The sequence below is a fragment of the Frieseomelitta varia genome, unplaced genomic scaffold (assembly GCF_011392965.1).
Source record: "Frieseomelitta varia isolate USP_RPSP 00005682 unplaced genomic scaffold, Fvar_1.2 scaffold_353, whole genome shotgun sequence".
NCBI classification, from domain to species: domain Eukaryota; kingdom Metazoa; phylum Arthropoda; class Insecta; order Hymenoptera; family Apidae; genus Frieseomelitta; species Frieseomelitta varia.
Genome location: NW_025110094.1, coordinates 663,102 through 686,150, shown reverse-complemented (window position 1 = coordinate 686,150; position 23,049 = coordinate 663,102). Strand labels below are relative to the sequence as shown.

The 23,049-nt window shown below is 39.6% G+C and overlaps 1 protein-coding gene and 1 non-coding gene across 5 annotated transcripts; both read right to left on the bottom strand.

Annotated features, from left to right (window-relative positions):
• Window positions 1-10: 10 nt before the first annotated feature.
• LOC122530719 lies at window positions 11-22,977 on the bottom strand. 4 transcript variants are annotated; one of them, XM_043657932.1, is made up of 10 exons: window positions 22,708-22,977; window positions 8,415-9,043; window positions 8,099-8,369; window positions 4,030-4,273; window positions 2,284-2,731; window positions 2,091-2,218; window positions 1,482-1,601; window positions 769-786; window positions 336-483; window positions 11-245 (listed from the first exon to the last, which is right to left on the bottom strand). In XM_043657932.1, exons 2-10 carry the CDS (start codon window positions 9,041-9,043, stop codon window positions 149-151), a joined length of 2,103 nt encoding a protein of 700 aa, XP_043513867.1. In that variant the 5' UTR covers window positions 22,708-22,977; the 3' UTR covers window positions 11-148. The 4 variants fall into 4 exon arrangements, with proteins under 4 accessions (XP_043513867.1, XP_043513864.1, XP_043513865.1 ...); XM_043657929.1 differs by having other exon boundaries at window positions 8,099-9,043; XM_043657930.1 differs by having other exon boundaries at window positions 775-786; window positions 8,099-9,043.
• LOC122530794 lies at window positions 6,784-6,945 on the bottom strand. The gene has a single exon (XR_006307102.1). It is a non-coding gene; the product is annotated as a U1 spliceosomal RNA (small nuclear RNA).
• Window positions 22,978-23,049: the final 72 nt, after the last annotated feature.

Sequence of the window (23,049 nt, the reverse complement as noted above, 5' to 3'; positions counted from 1 at the left end):
ATGTCAAGTGTTCCGTTTTTTGTAAATGGTTTATTCCACACCACTGCGTGTTTGTACAACACAGCACAGTTATGTACAACGATTTAATTACATCGATTCGCAATAAAAAAAAAAAAATACTGTAACGCGACGAAAACGTCGAGAAAAGTTAAGAGAATCGATCCTTGCAGTGCCTCTCGTCGGTCCCGTCGCCGCAATCGTCCACCCCGTTGCACTTCATTCCCTTCGTAATGCATCTGTTGTTCCTGCGTGAAGAAAGCGTCGTTGAAACGGGAAATCAATTCGTATGGTTGTTAGAAGAGCGTGTGCATTCGCAAGTACGCATGTCGGCTTACTGGCACGTGAACTCCTGCTTGTTGCACCGTCCTTGGCAGCCATGAGGTTCGTCCGATCCGTCGAGGCAGTCTGGCAAACTGTCGCAGAAGCGGGCCCTAAGTATGCACTGGCCGTTGCTGCACGTGAACTCATTCTCCGAGGGGCAGGCTGGTATATGTCAAAAGAAACGTTGATGCAAACGAAGGAAGCGTTGCGCACGATTTTTACATTTTTTTTTTTTTTGAAGTATGTCAAAGCATTTCGGTCGGCGAGAAGCTCTGAGAAAGAGGTTAGGTTTGGGTTAGGTTGAGTATTGCAGGAAGAAGGGTGGGGATCGTGTGTGCAATGCGTGAAGAAGCGTGCGCAGTGCGTTCAGTGGCGATTATATCAGCCAGGGTGCAATGGCATGCGGAGATCGAGCAGCGTATCGAATGAACGAGAGTTTGTACTCACACCCACCGAGATTAAGACCTACGTAGAAGAACAGAGAAAAAAAAAACAGAAAAGTTGAGAAAAACCTTGACCCAAGGAAGAGAGAAGACGAAGAAAAAGGAAATAAAACGAAAATACAAGAATAATTCAACTTGTGTGCCAGATAAAATACAAGAATAATTCAACTCGTCGGAAATTCAAGATCAAGATTAATTTTGCGGTTCTTTAGATGTATTTCCATCAAATTGAAGATGCAAAATTCATCTACGACAACCACAAACTTTTCTTTGCACCCTGTACACCTAATCCCTCCATTCACGTGGTAAATTAGAACCCTACCTACGCAGTACTTTTTATACGTGATAAATTATAACACTATGCCGTTTTTATTTACTTAGTTAAGTCTTCAACAGTCTATTATTCAATACACCAGGAACGAATATACTACGCGTAAATGGAGGATACAGGTGTACGTTGAAATAATTGCAGTGAGTGATCGATTAACGAACATAATTTGTTCATAGATGGCAGTAAAATACAGTTCTTACACACAGCATCGCATTATTCAAATATGTACTTGCTGTCCGAATACGAAAATCTTTCGCGAAAGTGTTCGCAGTCTGAATTGTTCATTAACCGATCATTCATTATATTTCTACGAATTGATAATTGGCAAATTAGCGAAGTTTTTCCCGAAACGATCAATGGAACGAGTATAGTTGCGTATATCTTACCCAAAGTGCAGTTAATTTCATCGGCGGCGTCCCAGCAATCTATCTTGCCGTCGCATCTGTTTTCCAGCGGAAGGCAGGAAGTCTCGTTACCACACTGAAAATGAGTCTGCAGATCGCAGGCTACAAGAGAAACGGTAGCTAATACAGTAGTTACTACTTGAGCATCCGTATTTTTACCTAAATGTTGTTTATTTAAATGTTCCCCTATAAGTGTCGCTATCTCCACCAATTATTAAAATTAGGACTATTTCATTTACGCTACCTTACTGGCCGCGAGAAAACTACCTTACCAACCGCGTGGAAGATACCTTACCAGCCACGTGAAAGCTACCTTACCGGCTACTTAAGCATCCGCTTTTCGATTATGAATACTGAAGTCATTTATATGCTATCTAACAAAACTTGTTAACCAAACAAACGCGCGTAGTTGAGAGGCCCTTTTTCCCGCGTGTACGCGAATTATCGAGCGTGTGACAGACTTACGTTTCGGATTACTCCGTAATCGCGACAAACTAGCAAACTGAAGCCGCATAAACGGCAAAGCCGATAATAGAGATAATAGAGAGAAAAAGTGGAAACTGGGCTAATACCGTATACGCGCGTACGTACCGCAATTGTACTCGTCCGAGTGGTCGTAGCAATTCATGTGCCCGTCGCAATGCTTCTCGAGGGGGATGCACAACGTGTTGAGACAAGTCCACTCGTCGTCCAGGCAATAATGTTCTACCTCGACGCACCTGCATCGGCGGGAAAATCCAGACGATATAAATTTGATCGAGTCCAACGAACTCTTGAGACTCACCTGAATGCGTCGACGTCCAGACGATGACACCTTTGCTTGTTGATGAGACAGAAGCCGGCACAGCCGGTTGGATCCTTGGGATCGAGGGCGAGCCTGCAGATGGGTACCTCTTCGTCGACGAGAGCTACGCAGACCTCCTCTGACAGGCAATCGTCGCAGTACCTAGTGGAGTTGAGACTGGACGGACTGGTAGTAGCTTTCGTTTCCGTTTCGGAGGCTGGCAGAAGCGACGAGTCGCCATTGAAAAGGATACCGATTGGAGCGAGAGTATTATCGACCGAGGGTTGCTGTCGCGTCGGTATTGTCGGTGACACGCTCGACGTGCCGTTCCACTCCTCGTTGCTCGATCCCAGTAGAAACGTCCCGATGGTCGACGCGTCGACATCGGACGACGAACCGTTTGTTGGCGATCTCAGGTACTGTTGAATGATCTGCAGCTTCTCCGGTTCTGCGACAGGCCGTTAGAGATTTAGAATCGTTATTACCAATAACGAGGTGATGATTCGCAGGAGGAAACGGGAACGAACGAAAGGTGTCGACGAATGTCAACAAGAAACGTCAACGGTGGATGAACGTGTGGGTTCTCGGATGAACGTCGGTGACTAAAAATATCCGTTTCCTCGAGGAAGAAACGGTCAACGGACGTCTCGCGTCTCGATTCATCGAGCGGAAATAACGTCGATCCTAGAGCGCAGTTAATTCACTCGATCGCCACGATCGTTAAAACATAAGAAAACATTGTACAGTGGTGTGGAAATAGTATTTTCGTGGCGTAAAAAATTATTTCAGAGTTATTTTTCAAGATTTAGGATCATAGCACCGGTAGGTCGTCGAATTCGTCTTGATGTCCATTTTAACGTCAAGTCGAAAATTTACGACGTTTAAAAAGTAGAGGTAACTTTGAGTTTTTGTGAAAACGAAATTTTTTGGGGAGGAAATTTGTAGAACACCGAATACTGATTAATTAATTTTCATTTAAAACATTTTTTTTTGTCATATCGTTTTTTTTTGTGTCAGTAACTGAAAAATTGTGGTGATGATGTTGGAAACTGTGGTCAGGAAGTTGCGTTTTTATAACCGAAAGTAAAAACGGACATACTTATTGACATTTTTCAATGTAATATATTATTAGCATTGCTAATACGAGTTATACGATATGTATCAACTGAAATGTATAACGTACATCATCGTTACACCAAAAAAATTGCTATTCTTTCGTGACGAGTATTTTCGTCTTTACAAAAAAAAAAAAAATTGCCATTCCTTCGTGAAGAGTATCCTCGTCATTACACAAAACGAATATACTCGTCTCTACACAAAAAAAAATTGACATTCCTCCGTGACGAGCATACTCGTCATTACAAAAAAAAATTGTCATTCCTCCGTGACAAGTATACTCGTCATTACACAAAACGAGTATACTCGTCTCTACACAAAAAAAAATTGACATTCCTCCGTGACGAGTATACTCGTCATTACACAAAACGAGTATACTCGTCTCTACACACAAAAAAAATTGTCATTTCTTCGTGACGAGTATACTCGTCATTACAAAAAAAAAAAAAAAAAAAATTGTCATTCCTCCGTGACAAGTATACTCGTCATTACACAAAACGAGTATACTCGTCTTTACACACAAAAAAAATTGCCATTCCTTCGTGACGAGTATAGTATACTCGTCATTCATAGCAAATTATTTTACTTTACTTTAAGAGGTTAAGGTAATATACTTGTAAATATACTTACCGAACGCGATGTACAGTGCGACAGCACCGATACCCAGGAGTATCAGCAACGCGATCAACACGAGGACGAGAGACCTGCTGCACCCGGAAGCCTCGAGAGGATGCGCCAGATGCAAGGTCCAGCCGTGTCTGTGTTTCCGAAGTCTGGCCGGATGCGGAGGTGGTTCCCCTCTGACGCTTCGTCGCAGGTTGATCCGATTTTGGGAGGACGGGGTCTGCGTTCGCATCGGAAGGGAGTAGGCCCTCTGAAAACACAAGCTGGAGTTATGAATTCAACATCGAACACGTCGATCGATCACGGATGAGGCTCTTCGGAAGGGGGAGATGGATCACTTTTTTTCTACTCGTTCGCGAATTTACCTGAAACTCGGCCATCGGTACTGCATTCTCCTCTGTGACGCGACGCTTGATAATCGCTTATCTATTATTTTCCGATAGCATTTTCTGAAACTCAGTTTTCTGAAGACAAACAGAGGGCGCGGCGCGAAATCTATCGATATCGATAACTGCCAACTTTTTTTTCTTCCTCTTTCTCCGCAAGCGTCGTTCGAATTTGAAATTTCCCACCTCGATTTCGTAACCTTCGACGCGTTAAATATAACCGGTGACGCTACGAAACTGTGTCAAAATATCATGTACGTGTGTCTATTTTTCTTTTCTTTTCTTGATAAATGCAGAACCGAGGAATTGCGAATCACGCTCGAGAAACGTACAATAAATAGTTGCCTCGTACCTTCCGACGCGATAGTTCGCGTCCAACTGACTACCCGTCGCCGACGCCGGGTTTGACGTCGCGTCGTGTTACATCTAACGCGAATCTTAACCGTTTTAGTACCACGCAGCGCGATCGCGCTGTTCAGATTTCGCGTCGAATAATGCCACAGCGTTTAATCAATTTATAATGCCCTCAGTTTTTCGATCAGAGCGCCATATATCGTAGTGAGCCACATTGAAGCTTCCTCTCCCAATTTCTTTTCAATTAAACTTAAACCTGCGTAAATAGACAGTTTCTACTTTATCGACTTTAACTGCGTTGCTTGGTATTTTTCGCAGTTACATCAAGGAAGCGCTATCGCGCCGCATGGCACTGTCTAATACAGTTTTTTAAGAGTTTTAATACCATGTAGAGCGATCGCAATGCCCCATTTACAATACGCTCGGTTTCGATCACAGCGCCATATCGCTATATTGAAGCTTCCTCTTTCAATTACTTTCTCCTCAATTAGACTTGAACCTTAGCACAAAATAGACAGTTTCTACTTTATCTACTTTTATTTACAGGTACTTCTACACAATTACACCAAGGAAGTCGGTTTCTATCTTGCAGCGTGGCACTATCCAACATGGTTTTTTGACGGTTTTAAATCGTTTATAACTTCGAAACTATTAATTTTTTCGTCCATGTATGTTGGGACTTTTTTTCATGTTTCGGCGACTACTATCCACTCTAGAAATGACGAAAATTTTTTTCTATTTTTCATCCTGTACAAGTGCGGCGAAAAGGACCCACAGTCAGTTTGTACTCAGCAAGTATTGCAACATTTCTACATCAATAAGTTTCGAGGCGGAAGTCTTGTCTCGTTCGAATAATCTTGTATAATCTGTATTACTGTCTTAGAACGTAACAACGACCCCTTTAGGAAGACTAGTCGTCGTCACGAGAGTACACTGATTCTTAGACGATGGAGCGCGAGAGCGCAGCAGCCAACATCATCGTCTCCGGCTATAGATAGACGTTTTCCACTTCCGTTTTGCTCGGTTTTGTTCGTTTAGGGCGGGCAAGCGCCAGACGCGCGAGCACGCTCCGAAAGCAAAACGAAATCTGCTGCTCATTCCTGCCGAGGGAGCGATCATCGACAGGTCAAATTTCCCAATTATTTATACGACGTATTATGCGAATAATGCCCCGTCTTCTGCCGGTCGTATCATACCGATTTGCAAAATCTGATCCGCAAAAAAAATTTTGATGTAAAAATACTTTTTTGATTCTTTAACACCAGAACTAGCAAAATGGTCAAAATTTTCGGCCAATTTAGAATTTTTCATTGAAATTTCGTATATTTATAACAGTGTAGTTTCAGAGATCCAAATGATCTTTATTATTAACAATTTTATTTGATATTCGTATCAAATATTAATTTCTGGACAGAGACACAATTATATAAAACTATTCATTTAAATTATAACGACTTATGAATATTCTAATACGGTTGTTCTAGTGTAGATATTTTCATTTGTTTATTTATATTAATACTTTTATCAATCAAAATCAAGTGTGCGTGCGTATATGTGACGTTCACTTTGAAAGTGTTGAAATTTGATAATCGAAAACGTTCGAAAATATGTATCCGAACAAAATTAATTTACGAAGACAATCGGATTATTTGGATAATCCAAAAACAGACTGTAGTCGTCACAAGTCTGAAGAGAATCGAGAAGAGAAAAAATATAAAGATCAAAAAATTTGGCAATCGAAAATGTTCCAAAACAGAAACACTTATCCTAAAACTTAATTTAGAAAAATTAGAAAAAAAACAAAATTGTTGAAAATGTTCCAAAACAGAAACACTTATCCAAAAACTTAATTTAGAAAAAAAAATTGTTCAAAATGTTCCAAAATAAAAACACTTTTCCAAAAACTTAATTTAGAAAAGAATCAAAATTATTCAACTCTTTATAAAACATATGAACAAGTTTTTTATGATCGTATTTTGGTCAGAAGGGATTAGGATTTTTTTTTTGAATTCTATATTGTCCGGGACAGCGCGAACGCAGTCCCGACTATCAAAAATTATACGCCCGAGATACCCACATTAGGGGTATTCGCAAGGGTCAGCCTAACCGTAGTGCAATGGAAAAGCCTCGCCCTGGAGGAACCGCCTTCTTGATCACGGTAACCTCTGCGCCAGGTAAGTATGCTTTCCATCGTCTCGAGTCCGAATTTATCGTAGTCGGAGAAGAATATCGTTAGCGAGAAACACGCTTCTCGCCGCCATCTAGCGGCCACGCGAAAATCACGCCAAGCATCTCTGACTGCGGTTCTCAACCTACTACGTATCGCCAGTAGCAATCTACTTATTCACGTACGTGAACGAAATCGATGTCTCACATCAATCGAAACACGCTTCAAATTTACAGCGAAGAGAACGTGACTGTGCAAATGAGAATTAGAAATTGTCGATAATTTAAACTGATGCAATTTTGTAAAAAAAAAAAATCATACAATAATCCACTTGGTGTTATTTTAAAGCGTGAAGCCTATATTTTTTGACAGTTGTAAATTTGGTTTTATTCTTTTATGATTTTACGTCACATAGTTGGCGGAAGAGTGAGTTCATGACTAAATCAACTGTGGCAGTCTTAAAGGATTGAAATTTCCTCTTCACAACAAGTTCTTAATTCTAACAAGCTGTACAATTCTTTTCTTGTCATTTTAGATGAATTTTAAATGTTAGGATTTTTATCGTTACCTAGCCCAAATATTTGACGTTTGATAAAAAAAATGATGAAAAAAAAAAAAATCGTGCAAGTTTCAATGGGTTGCGGTGAACAGGAAATCACAATTTTCAACATGGCGATGGATCTAGTTCCGAAAAAAATTCTCTCGCGTTTTCACATGCGCTTGAATTTTGACAATTTTCGAAAAAAAAGAGTCACTTTCCCATGCGTTACATGGATGTAAAGTCATCCTCGAGAAAAACGAAAAAAAAAAAAAAAAAAAAAAAAGGCGAACTCATGGCTATTATAGTAGAAATTTCACGCTCTAAAACGAGGCTAACAATGTATGTAGATTATTACACGACCTGCTTTTTACGAACTTACTTATCAGTAGAAATTATCGACAATTTCTCACCTTGTTGTTATACAAATATATATCATTAAGTATATATTATTTTAGGAATAATAAATAAATTATAATAAATTACATAATTATAAATTAATAAATTACATAAACATATATTATACGAATATATATTAATTTAGAAAATTATATTTCATACGAATTATATTATTTCAATTTTTAGAAAAAAGAACAGTTGACATCTACGGTGTCGAATTTCGACGCTCACCTGAAACGAACCGTGTTCCTTGACGTCGGTGAAGAATATCGGCGGCTCCTTGGTGTACCAACGATCCTGCGAATAAATCGAGTTTACCCTCATACTCGGCCGTGTCTTCTCCGACTCGATCAGAGCGTCGTTCTCGTTGATCTCCGCCGAGTGGACGAGAAGATTTGCGCCACCGATTCGCTCGCTTCCGCTCAGCTTCACCGGGGATGATCCCGCGATTTTCTCGGAGATGCTGAACACCGAGGGCGAGTCGCCACGCGATTCCCCCACCGATTCGTTCGGCAGGCGCGCGGCCAACGCGGCGAAATCGCGCGGATCGAGGATCGCTCGGGCATCGTTCGAGCCCGACGATACTATTTGCAGACGCTGCTGCTGTCGCTCATTGTCCCTGTTCCGTCTCACAACCGTATCGTTCTCACCGTCGCGATCGATCTGTCGCTGTTGGTCGTCGTTGTTAAATGCGACGGCGTTTGCTTTGCTTCTACAATGCTTGCAGTCCTTCTTCCTGCGTCTTTTATTGGGCCTGTTGCACTCGGCTTGGAACATGACCGGAAGTGCCGGCAGTTCCGCGTCCTCTTCTAGATGACCATCTTCTTCTTCGATTCTACTTCGACTCGCCAGACGTACGGAAGAGCTGCGAACAGTGGACTGGTCGAGATCGGTGCCTCGTCGAAACGGTAGAGTCAAATTACGACGAAACGTAAACACTGTTGTTTCATCTCTGTCCTTGTTCAATTGCGACGAAGGTTCTTCTCGGGGGGCAGCCTGAGCGATCGGAACTCCGGGACAGTTGGCAAGATCCCCCGCGCCAGGCAAAATGTCCTCGTATACGTGACCATCGGACGAGTCTACGGCGAACAGTGGCGAATCGCGGGGGGGCTCACGCAGCGACGTTTCTTCCCCCCCTGGCTGTTGACGTTCCTCCTCGAAACCTTGGTTCTCCATCTGTAATTCGAGAAAACAAGACTCTGTTAGAACACAAATATATAAATATACACAATATATAAAATACAAATATAAAAGTAATAAGTACAAAACACAAATTTTTAATTTTCCGTCCATCTCAACCCATGAACGATCTGTGAAATTGAGGTTAGGATTTTGCGGCGGAAGCGGTAATGTACAGTAACCGTTCATTAACAATTTCAGCCGAATGTTTCAGATTATTGTCTCGTTGAAAGTGACAATTTTCGATCGGTCGTAACAAAGATGGAACGAAAGAACGCTGTAATCAGAGATAATTAAACAGTTTCGTGAGTCGTTAACTAACCCCGTGCTCGCCAATTATCGTGTCCTCGATGATCGCGACGCGGCGTCGCGCGCCGCTTCTCTTGCGAGCTTGGCTCGCTCGCTCACTCGGTCGTCATGTGAGTAGAGAAAAAACCGGACGCTCCCACGACAGTATAGCGATCCAAACTTTTTTACGATCGATCAGTTAATATAGTGAGCTGTCCGGTATATTGTTCATTCTCTTTTCGTTGCTACGCCCCCGTTCAAATTTCGCGCTGTCCGCCATCTTGGTCCGCCATCTTGGCCCCCTATATCTTAGTCAGCCATGTTGGTCCCCTATATTTTGGTCAGCCATCTTGGTCCCCTATATTTTGGTCAGCCATCTTGGTCCCCTATATCTTTGTCAACCATCTTGGTCCCGAATTTTCGTCGAAGTAATCGGATTTAAATGTTTTGAGAAATCTTCAAATAACATTATTTTTAAAATCATTTCAGAAACAATCTATTTGCAAAATAACAAAAATTATATCATTAAATATTTCATATAAAAATCAAATTAATTTATTTTGAATCGAATGATTTATTTATTACTTGACGAAATAAATTATTTACCGTTTGCCAGGATCTTATGTATTATTTGATTTTGATAGAAATAACTGGTTTCTCAAGGTATAATGTTTGTATCTATTATTTTTTAGTCTGCGACTATTGCATAGTTACTACAGACACAAATTGAAGTGGATATCACTTGATCTTTCGATGACGATAGAAGAAATTTAGGTATATTAACAGAACAAATATTTGTAAAGTATAATAATAATAGTCCATTTCTATCCTCGTCATCAAATTTCGTTCATTAACGGACCAAATGTTCGAGGAACGAGACATATTAAAAGCTAACAAGACAAATTTCTGTCGTGATAACACTAATAAATGATATATTTGATTTTCATTGACTTTTTTCTCCAGTTCAGTATTCCAGTTTCATTGATTTATTTATTTCAAGAATTACTTCAAAGACAAAATAAAATCAATTCTTCAATTGATTATTTCCCCAATTGTTTGCCCAGCTTCAAGTTCCTTTAACTGACTAAACGAATTACACTAAAGAACACTGTTTCAAAAATTTAATTACTTAAGAAAAATTAATTAATTAATTAAATTTTTAATTTACTTACAAATTATTGATTCAGAATTAATTTATTGATTATTTGAATTATTTGATTTTTAATTTACTTACAAATTATTTATTCAATACTGTTTCAAAAATTTAATTACTTAAGAAAAATTAATTAATTAATTAATTACATTTTTAATTTACTTACAAATTATTGATTCAGAATTAATTTATTGATTATTTGAATTATTTGATTTTTTAATTTACTTACAAATTATTTACTCAATACTGTTTCGAAAATTTAATTACTTAAGAAAAATTAATTAATTAATTAATTAAATTTTTAATTTACTTACAAATTATTATTATTCAGTGCGTGTGAATTTATTATTATTATTCAGTCAAAGTGAATTTCGCCCAGGTCCAGTCTGCATCGCGGCGCTGTCGATGGATCGATCGATCCTCTCGTCTCTCCTCGATCGCCGAGGGAAAACCGTAGGCGTGCGTGGCACGTTTCCACGGGGCAATTAACGATCGGCAATCTTCGTGGCTATAAGTAAATAGCGCGATGGGGCCGGCCTCGTAAATTGAACGGCGAAAGAGAGTTGCGACGAACGAGGGAGCGGGATTAAGCGTCTCGTTGGGGAGCAAGCAAGCATCCCGACGATTGTCGCAATTATCGCGACTTGACTCTCCGATTGATCCCGTCATGCCACTGACGTCATCCACCGCTCGCGCCATCATCTTCTTCTTCGGATCTCGCACGATCGCCTCTCGTCCGCGAGACGCGATAAATCACACATTAATCTGCTAAGAATCTCGCGACGATATATCTCGAGCGCGAAGGAATCTTCGGAGGAGCATGGTGGAAGAGAGAAAAAAAAAAAGTCAGGAAGCACTGACGAAGACGAAGACCGATCGAACTGCGAGTTTCTTACACGTCGTCATAAAATAGTTTGGCCAAGGGCAAATCGGTACAAATCGGGGATACTTGAAATAACTTTTGAATTATGAGTATTCTAATGAAAAGTTGTGTGATTCTGCGAGAGGCAAAATATGGCAGTATCAATTTTGTGTTGAGAGATTTCGAAATTTCCAAGGTCGTCTTTATTTATTTATTTTTTTCTTAATTGGACCAACATAAATCAAAAGAATATTAAATTACAAGTAAAAAAGTATCAAGCCACACTGACCCTAAACCTAATGGTAAAGGAGATATTTTAATTTGTCTCAAGTCGACGAAGTCGAGTCTTATGCACAGAGCACAAGACCATTTATACTTGCACATTAATGTTCCATTGGGACATTGATCTCTCATCCAATGGGGATTAGTTGGTGTGTAGATAACAATGAACTTTTGTGTCGAAACAATTTTTCATCAGACGCACAATTTAAGAGTTATTTCAGTGCAAGGTTTGTGAATCACCCTGTACAAGCGGGGCAAGAAGAAGAACACAGTCAGTTTTTGACCGGTATTTTCTGCATCGATAATTTACTATAAGATAGATTTAAAAGTCTTGTCTCATTCGAATAAAATCTCTGTGTGAAATTGTAATTGTAAATTTTTAATTGTACCCTTACAACATGATGTAACGTCTCTCTCCGGCCTCCTTATTGGAAACGGAATCAAACACCGGGACTGGGGGTTAATTCCGGCAGAGTTTGTACGACTCTGAGTCAACGTCTATAGTCTATAGCCTATAGTCTGTAGTTTACAAGTGCACGGTGACGCACGCTGCCCAAGAGTAAGAGAATTGCGTGCAGCCGTTAACAAGGAAAACGCGTTTCCCCTCGGCGAGTCATCGACTGGCGTGGAAAGAATCTCGGATTTCGAAACGATCTCGCGGCAGAAAGGACGAGTCCGTCTCTTCTTTCCTTTGGGAAATAACCTTCGACGAGTTATTTGTGCGTTAGATTCTCAACGTCAACATTCGAAATAATCTTTAATATACTCGTTTGATATAGTTCGTATATATTTAATAATATTAAATAATTTCAAAGTTTTGATATGTTTAATAATTTCAAAAAAAAAAACTTAGCATATTAAATAAAATAATATAAATATTCGTTAAATATTTAAGCTGTTTTAAATATGACTGTTTTAATATTTAAACTGATTTAAATATGAAACACAAAAACGTTCGTACACATAAATAAGAATGGGTTTGCTTTTAAAGCCGCTGAAGTCACCGCTTTCGAAATACATTATTCATTTAATTCCAAGTTCAAACCCGTTTTTACACCGCGCAGCGAATGAGAAAGTGAAGACACTTACTTTCTCGGAAATGCTTTCTACACAGATCGTTAATCGGAAAATTTTTTTTCGCAACCGAATCTATAGTATATCTATAGATTTGAATACGATTTACGTACGAGCAAAATATATCTGTCAATTTATTTGTATTTGCTTGAAATAGTTAGTTTCACAAAAGATAACGAAGATCCACTGTGTTTGGTCGAAAGTTGCAACACCCTCACAATTTCAAGCCACGAGTCACTGAAACCGTAATTGTTCAAGCATTTACTGAGTAACTAATGCGAACATTAGCGAGTAATTACTTTCCGAGCATTAGTGAGTAATAGGAGCGAACGAGGAGAGACGATGCAACCCATATATCTCCCTCGTCGAATCCTACGATGACTCGCAACTCGAAATCCATTTGTCGATTTCTGTTTAAACGACAAGCGATCGAGATAAACGAAGCCGGCTCGCCTGTTTCTCAGTCGTTTTTCTTGCCCAATGAGGGGAAAGACACACCGGGGGCGAGGGGGGTGACGGAAGGGAGGAAGAGGCAATGGCGTCAATCGGTCAGTCGAGAGAGCCGGCCGATAGCTAATTAGTTCTCATCTACGCTTCTAAGGCTGCCCTCTCTTCTTACGTTGCACCGTTCTATCCGTCGTACGCTCAATTACAAGTGAACCAATTAACGGAGAGGTACGAAAAGGGTTTGGCCGCAGCTGGCGCCTAACCCTTTTACGCGCTTCGGTTCCTTCCGGCGAACGACGATGCCGATTTCCAATACGCCAGTGTCAATTTTTTTTTTCCCTCCTTTCACGCGGCGATGAAACACGAAACTCGCAAATGAAACGAAGCATCTTTCCGAAGTTAACTCCTCGCGCTGGCAACAACTGGGTACAATGCAGTAATTCGAGCCGTGAAGAAGACACACGCCAGTGTCTCGCGTCAAGAACTGTTTCTGTACAGAGTGGAAAAAGAGAAGTTTAGTCCGTGGCTACCTAACTGATGAATTTCTACACCTTCGATTTGATGGAAATAAAGGACCTGCTTTGAATTTCAAGGTCAAAGAAATGTTTTCTTTTGGAAATATGTTATATATTTAATACACGTACATAACCTCTTGCGCTGGCTAATAACTTGTTGCGCGGACCGTAACGAGTGACCGAACCGTATACAACAGCTTGTCGCTTCCTTTTTCTTTTAAACTCGACAGTATCGTATCACTGGACAGAAATGATTAAGAAGTAATAAACTTATTACTTATTTTGCCTTTGGGTTATATTTAAAATATACTAAAAAGAGATTCTCGACGTGCGTGGCACAAGAGGTTAACCACGTTGCGCTGGCAACTAATTGCGGACCATAACGAGTGACCGAACCGTACCACAATAATTTGTCGCTTTCCTTCTTTCTTATTTTATTCGGACACGATCTCGATTCAGGTCCCTGTCTCTTCGTTTCCGTTCCACTTTCTATTCGTTAGCGACCCGCTGTCAGTCAATCGCTTGCGAAATGTATCTCTAACATCCGTTCTTCGCAAAAAAAAAAAAAAAAAGAATTGAAACCGAACGCGAGAAGGAAAATTCCGTACTCACTGAGCAACTTTTGTCACGTGACAACTATTGGACTGATTACTGGACTTGAATTGGTTATTGAATTGAATCACTAATTTCTAAATGGCCTACACTCGAGGAAAAATAAAAATTTCGAAATTCCTAATTTGACACCGGCTGAGTCTAAAGCACGTCCACGTCATACATTAGTCTTCACTTAATGCAGTACTTATCAGCCTGCCATAGCCAAACGGTTAACGACTAACAAGAACTCGAACAAATCAAGATTTAGGCGTAGAAAATTATTAAAATTACGTTAAGACCGATGTTATCGTTCAACAATGAGTAGCGACTAACTCTAGGCTTAACTCTGTTATATTAATATATTAATATTGTATTACTGTATATTGTAATATAATATAATACAACATTGTATATTGTAATATAATATAATATTGTATACATATTATATTATAAAATATGTACATAAAATAATCCACGATAAATACTAAATATTAAAAATAAAAGTATTCCAAGGCTAGATATAGTGTATGGTATAAGGGTCGAGCAGAGTGAAGACGCAAATTTGAAGGTTAGGTTTAGTTTTTTTTTTTTATTTCTCTTTACTTTCACATTCTTATACAAGTCTCTGTCGCAGTTTTCGGAAAATTTTGGAAAGTAGTGTGAGTTTTATCGTTCCTGGTCGTGGGACTTATGACACATAGGGCGTATATGGCACCTGCATCAACAGCATATGGCGTCGCATATGTGCGACCAAACAATCGGTCTTCTCGAGACTCTACAGTCCCGAGGCTTCTACCTTTCACGATGTTCCATCGACCGTTCGTTTCTTTCGTTGCACGATCGAGTATCTCGTTGCAAGATCGAGCCGAAAAATCACCGCGACATTGTATGGCCAAGGGCCCTCAACTCAACGCCGTGTCTGCGAGCAAATGGTCGCACGCGTGTTCCCAACGTGACTAATTGTGGCTACCCTGCGGAACGACACACGTGCAGCCTCGTGTGCCGCCTCGCTTTCGGTCCCGTGATCGTCTACGTCTATACGACATGCACCAATCCAATTGTCAAAATCGGTTCTTCATTGATCATCGACCGAGTCAATTATCGAGCACGCTGAACCGAGAACGAGTTCGTCAAGGAACGAACGTCGACGTCGAGAGTTTTTTTTTTTGTTCCTAAATGTTGCAACATTTTCTCTATATTAGTTTTGAATATAATATTCGTTCGCACGTCGAGAACATTTTGTCCCAAATTGCAACATTTTCTCAGCTTTAAGGAATATTTAAACACATTTAAATGTAACCCAGGCAAAACAAATGATAAGTTCATCTCACTTCTTAATAATTTCTATCCAGTGATGTCATACTGACGAGTTCAAAAAAGAAGCGACGTGTTATTGTATGCGGCTTGGTCACTCGTTATGGTCCGCAGTCAGTTGCCAGTACAAGTGGTTAACCTCTTGCGCTGGAATGATGTACCACGCACGTCGATAATTTTTTGTCTCAAAACTGCAATAATATTTCTCAGTTTTAAGTATATTTAAGTATAACCCAGGCAAAATAAATAATAAATTTATTATTTCTTAATAACTTCTATCTATCTACAGTGATACACCGACGAATTAAAAAAGAAAACGACGATTTATTGTATACGGTTCGGTCACTCGTTATGGTCCGCAATCAGTTGCCAGCGCAAGTAGTTAACCTCTATCGCACGTCGATAATTTTTTGTCTCAAAACTGCAATAATATTTTTCAGTTTTAAGTATATTTAAGTATAACCCAGGCAAAACAAATAATAAATTTATTATTTCTTAATAACTTCTATCTATCTACAGTGATATACCGACGAATTAAAAAAGAAAACGACGATTTATTGTGTACGGTTCGGTCATTCGTTATGGTCCGCAATCAGTTGCCAGCGCAACGTGGTTAAAACTCCCCGAAGTGGTCGAAACGACCAAATTTACACTATTCTGTACAAACTTCACATACTCGTGGCAACGTGTTTTTAGAAAAATGAATGATTTATAGTAGAAGAAGAGCTTGTATCGTTTGTTACATTGTAAATTGTTCTTTCCTGTTTTCGTTGGATTTTAATCTCTCTGCCAGAAATTTTTGTACCTCAGTCGTATAATTCCAATGTTAAATTAATTTCCAACACGTGTGCAAGCGATCTGGCAATGAAACTCGACTCAACTCCTCGTTACAGCCTCCGATACGGTGGTACCGAAGAAACAACGACGCCATTATACGAGGAGCGTGGTCCGAAGGAGGCATCGGCCCGATCGAAAGATCGCTATGACGACGTTCTCTGTTCCCAGGGCTCCAGATCTCGAAGCTAAATTAAATTATGCGTTTCGATAGCTCGCTTCGTATGCACTTCGCTAATTCGTAGACGTCGGATATCGAACCTCTTCCGTAAGATGCAGCGCATACATCCGACATACATACAGGGTGTCCCATTTTAATCTACTAGTGCAATTACCTTCGTAACTACTCGTCGTTTGAAAAACGTCTCAAACGCATCTTTTTTCCTGTTTCTCGAGACGGCAGTAATTTCGTGCACTTCTTTGTTTTTCAAACGACGACCAGTCTCGAAGATTGAAAAATACGCCGCGTATGACAACAGTTTGGCACGTAGTTAAACTATGGAATTCTTAACAGCATTTTTGAATTAAAAATATCTTCGAGTATCTTCTTCTTAATCTTCGATTCTATACTTGTCGGATAATCGACAATACTATCATAATGGCAACAATACCACGCGTGTGACAAAAGGAAGTCTCCAACTATTCGAATCCCCATTTGGGAATTTGAAACGGAATCTTGATTGAAACGGCCGAAGAGTTAAAATTGTCAGAGCTTCGGTCGTCTCTGATTCATCGAGATAAAAATAAACATTATTAATAAACCGATATCCTCTTCGAACGGAACTCTTCTTTTGTCTTTCTTCTCCAGGATCATATGCTCGCTCTGAATTTTTATTATTTTCGAAACGTAACGATAGGCGTTACACGATTTCTCTGTACCACGACCATCGACGATATGGTATCGTATTATACACAAACGCAATTAGTATTAGCATAACTATCGTACGAAAGCAATAAATAAAAAAACGAAAGTGGAACTCTCTCGAAGCAAACTATGGATAATTGCATTTACACATTAAAGTGGGACACTCTGTATATACGAGAGAAAAGACCTGTATATCAAGAACAAACGCCTCTTTGGAGGCTCGTCGATGGAAAAAACGCTGCGTGGGAAACGCTGAAACGCTCGGCGGACACGCGAAAAAATGACGTGCAACGAAACCAACTGAATGTCGCAGAAAAACGAGCGACATCGATAATAACAACGGGTTCGATGCATCGATTACCGGGGGACGGTTGCGATATCCTGGCCGCGGAAACTGGAACGGTCTCTTAACGAACAGAAATTCCTTCGCGCGCGTTCTCAACCGTTTCCCTCGTCACGACGCTTCTCCTCCCTTCCAACGAATTCCAGACTTACTCGCAACGTAATTGCGAGATTTGTCGTGCGACGCGTGCGTTGAAACTGCGAGATTGAGTTATCAGCGGTTGAAACTCTTGGCGCTCTCTGGCTCCAGTTTTTCATCCACGTGAATTCGACGATCATCGATTTCGTGGGCCGTGGTGAAACACACAACTGATTGCAGACCGTAACGAGCGACCGAATCGTATACAATTGTGTACAATTTCACGAAAGTCTATCGAAATTTCTATAAAAGCAGTTGTTAATCAATAATTATCAATAGTTGAACGGATAACCTTGAATAAAGGTACTGTTATATTTCCATCAATATTAGGACAACGTTATGTTAACAATACACACGATATAACTCTATAATCGTGTTATATTTCGTATTTGTGTAATATCGTATTGATATAAATTGGACATGTATTTGTCGTTTTATATTAAAATTTGCCTCGCTTTGATCGATGCGTGTCCAAAACAATCGTAACGCGCCGAGATATCGGTGTTACATACCGTTTGTTTTGTATCATATTTCACAAGGTAGCGTAGAGTGGGGATAGCCCTAATACCAAGAATTGGTGGGGATGGCGAACGCTTAGGTGGGGGGCAACAATGTGGATGCTTAAATGGGTATTTCGTCGTGCGACATCGCTGGATCCTCAACCTCCCCCCTCCCCCGCGCTTTAACGACTCGGTCATCAACAGACGACAGATAGAAAATATGTGTACAGAAAATGACAATTGCTAGCTAAAGTGACAAAGTTTCCAGACATTTGAAATGCCTCCGTGCTCAGAGAGCGAATGAGAAGACGGCGACCGCGAGCTCTTTTGATCACAGCCAAAGATATAAATACCTCAAGTACGAGTGAGACTCGAGTAGAATCGACCCGGCGTAGAAACGGTTTTCACGAACTGCAGAATCATTTCCTCGGTTAGGGTAACTCCGTGCTAATGTACCAATCGCTCGACGCTAATTACTTATTGTTGTAAAGCGTGTATATAACATGTACTTACTCAAGGAAGTCGGAGCGAGAGTTCTCACATTTTGTAAAAAAATCAATTGATATTTTCAATCAGTTTACATTTGATTTGATAGAATTAATGAAAGGTAATAATTTTCATTGAAACAAGCAAATGTTTAAAGTTGGATATTTTGAAAATATTTCACCAAGTAGCTTGACGTTTCTTTCTTTAAAGAGTCCCAGTTCTTATAATATCAATTATATAATATATTATTTTACATTACAATAACATTTAATTCAATTATTTAATTATTTAAATAAATTTTACGTTTCACATTAATCGTAAATAAATTTTTATTTTAAAATTTTTGTTTTAAAATTCGATATTAAAAAAAATTTACTTAATTATATCATTAATAATCTCCACTCTATTTTGAGAATGGGATCAACAAATAAAAAACATAAAAAATTAGATGGAATTAATATTCATATAAATAAAAGGAGAATAATAGTTATAAAACACAAGTTTTAACACTTTATTCTCTCATGTCTAATAAAATAACTAAGTATATTAAACATATCGATTCTAATTTTATTACATTTCTTAATTTTATTTGCAGGATTACTTCCCATTCGTATTATAAATTTAAATTATAAGTATAATTTGTGTATGTTCAATGCTATTCAATTTTGTTCATAATCTCGAAATTAAAAATTTTATCTACATGTGATTAAATTAGTTCAGAAATAGGATAACGAAACGAATAATTTGTCAAATTTGTTTATATATAAAATTCACGAAACAACGATGAGACAAACATGAAATACATCATTGAAAAAAAATATTTCGATAATTTCATTGTCGCGATATTTTTCACGAGTGGACAGTTATTCAAAAATGTCGCGAGAATTCTCGATCCAGCCCACCGGATGGGGGCACTCGATTAGTATTATACGTTCGCACGTGCATTCCTCGAGCAAACAAAGGAGTTCGCGAAGGATAGAGAATAAAGATCCACGAGTTTTCTTCGAGTAACAGTATTGCATGCAGTATTGCAAGTTGACGAGGAGGACGAGTAGCGAGGCTAATGACCAATAGGTTTCAAAGTGTCGAGCCTGCACAACGTACGTCGGGGAAAAGCGAAGAGAAGAGGAAAGAGAAAGAGAGGGAGAGAGAAACACGACCAGCTGACAATGGGACGAAAGAAAATGTTCCGCTCGGCCGCGCTTCGTTAACAGAGGGTTACGCGTTCGCTTTTATTTACACCTGGCGCGTACACGCGCACAGGACGCATAGAGGACGTTGGCGTGGCACCCACGCAACGCTGACTCGTGCACCGACTATGCCTGTGCGCACCCCGGCTCCCGTTCCCCTAATTTTTCACATTTTTGAAACTTACGAGAATAACAAACTACACGTTTCGCAGTTCCCTCCATTTACTCCCACTTTTTTTTTTCACGCGGTAAATTAAAACGCTGTTTACGCAGTATTGTTTGTATTTTATATTGTTTTTATATAAATACAGAGTAGGCCAAAAGTTTCTTTTCTATTTTTAATAAAAAATCGAAATAACTAGAAAAAAATTAATTTTATTAATTTTAAATTGAATTCAAGTTCAAGTTATGTTTCACAAATCTGTGAAAAAGAAATTTAAAAAAATATATAATGAAAAAATTATGGATTTATTTTAATAGCTTGTACATTGCAGACACCGATCCAAACGCTCGACGAGCCTTAAAATTTCCACAAGATTTAAAAAAACGTCGCCGCGAATATCGGCAACATTTATGAAAACTTGGCAGGAGATAAGTTTGAGAACATCCGAAAGAATAATGTTAACAATGAAAATGAAGTCGAACTTTCGAGATATTTCAAGCGACAAGGATAACGAGATTGTGCTAATTAAAAAGGAAAGGTTAAATTATACTGTTCAGTGATAGTGACACTGAATAAAATTTACTTTTACTTTCTGAAATGTCATTATTTTTTTTTTTTTTGTTAACTTATGTTAAATATATAAATATAATAAATATATATACATATATATATGAAATATATAAATATAAATATAAATATATATATATATACGAAATATATAAATATAAAAATATATATATGAAATATATATATATATGAAATATATAAATATAATAAATATATATATATACATATAGATGTGAAATAAATGTGTATCTCTATACCAGTTTTTTTCTTCCAATATTTTGTTTTCTTTTGTAGTACCGACGAATTTTCATTTGCGCATAAAACGAACGTGGAACGGATACTCCGCGTAAATGGAGGGATGGAGAGGTACACTCTCGCGACTTGGCTAATTTCGTTGGTTCGAAACGAAAGAAGATTCGCGTGGTTTTGCAACTCGACATCGTGGCGATGGGTGAACTTTCAACCGAGTTAGCCGACGTATATCGCGAGCAGTTACAACTGACAGGATATAAATAGGGTTGGCGTCGGTGAGCCGAATCCAGGAAAAGTCGGTCGTGGTTGGGCCGATTCACGGCCTGACCGGAAACGGGACACATCGCGTTCATTTCCTCTCTGTCTCTCTCTCTCTCTCTCTTTTTTACATTTGAGTCTCCGTTTCCGAGCAATTTTTTAAAACACGCCAGACCTGTTGCAGCTGTTAGCTCCAAATACCACCTCTTGTAATCTCTTAATTCGAGTTTGACTCGCGTGAATTTCCTAAGTCAGATAAAGAAGGAATGTTAACGAGGCGTTTTACGATGCACTCGAAACGCTCGAGAGTGTACACGTATCTACACCGTTCCCAACAATCATCAACGAACTTCTTTGGTCCGAGGAGGAGGAGGAGGAGGAGGAGGAGGAAACCGCCGATTTTTTCGCGATCGCTGTCAAAAGGCTACGGACAAAAGCTAACTGTATAATCCGTTATCGCGTGGCGACGATCGATTCGATGTTGCATCGCGGCTAGCATTGTGCGAAGCGTGACGCAAGTTTACGCTTAGATCGAATTTTTTTTTCCTGCCCCCCCCCCCCTCCGTTTGCCGCTGCTCGGCGAAACGATCGACCAGCCAATACCAGCGAACACAGATCGTCGCAGTCAGATACCAACGATTCTTCTACCGTTGGTAGAATTTCACCGTATAAAATATAAACGATCGACGACTATTCCTCCTTCTCATCACGCGTTAAATAATTAATAATATTTCTTTCGCTTATATCTCGAATACATACGTGGTACAGTTGAACGCGGGAAACTCGATCGTATGTGCGTACTCGGGGGGACGAACTGAATTCCTTCCGTTGCTAGTCACACTGGCCGCGAATGCCCATACAATATGCATAAGTCGTACTAGTTTGCCAACAGTCGCATGCACAGCCGGAGAGAATAGTCGTTCGCCGGGAAAACATGTCGGCTCAAGTGCAAACATTCCTTGGATGATTTAGCTTACTTAGATCGTTTCGAAGGGGAAATCCACCTAACGCGTTAACGTTTTACGCCTCGCGTGGGTACGATTTTCATCCGTTTAACAAGCAAGCACAGCTCGACACAGTTGTTTCCCGGAAGTAAGGAGAGATTAACGCACCGAGCGAAACGCAAATTGAACGATTCCTGAACGAACGAATGAATGAGAAGAGAGAACGCGAACGAATATAATAATTATTCACGCACGTTTCTACGCGTTACGTGTCTCTGCGTTGCAATTGTTTGACACTAGAACTACTTAGATGTGACCGAAGCGTAAAAATTCCATCAGAAACTTTAGAGTCAAAAAAAATAGAGAAACTATAAGTAAGTTAACAATGGAGTATACAAGCTTTCATTTATATATTTTACGAAAAAATTGTCTAAATCTTCAAACGTACATTGCTACTGCGTAACTACAAAACATCTAACAGAAATTACAAATTGATCACCTTGGTGGTTCCAGTGTTAAGAATAATCACGTAACACGTGACGCAGATCTTTCGATAATTAAATCTATTTCTATGACAAGTGTTTGTGCTCACCTTTTCGATCCGTTACAACAGTATATTCATATTCTTCGACAGCAATCTCTGAAGGATCGAGACTGAAGGCAGTAGAGATTCCTAGTGTCTTGGCAAAAAATATTCGACTCCACTGGGCTAGTCGATCGGGGATTCGTTGATCACCGTTACCATTCGCGAAACGTCACATGTTGATCGCACGCGCGTTCTCCATTCCGACAACGTGTACCCGTACTCGGCGCGCACTCTCCACCCATCGATGATCACGCACCGAATGTCGCGCGCGTAGTGAACAATGCGCGGGACGATACGCTGGTTTATTTCAGCCCTACGTCAGGTGTAGGATCCGCAGTAACCAATCAC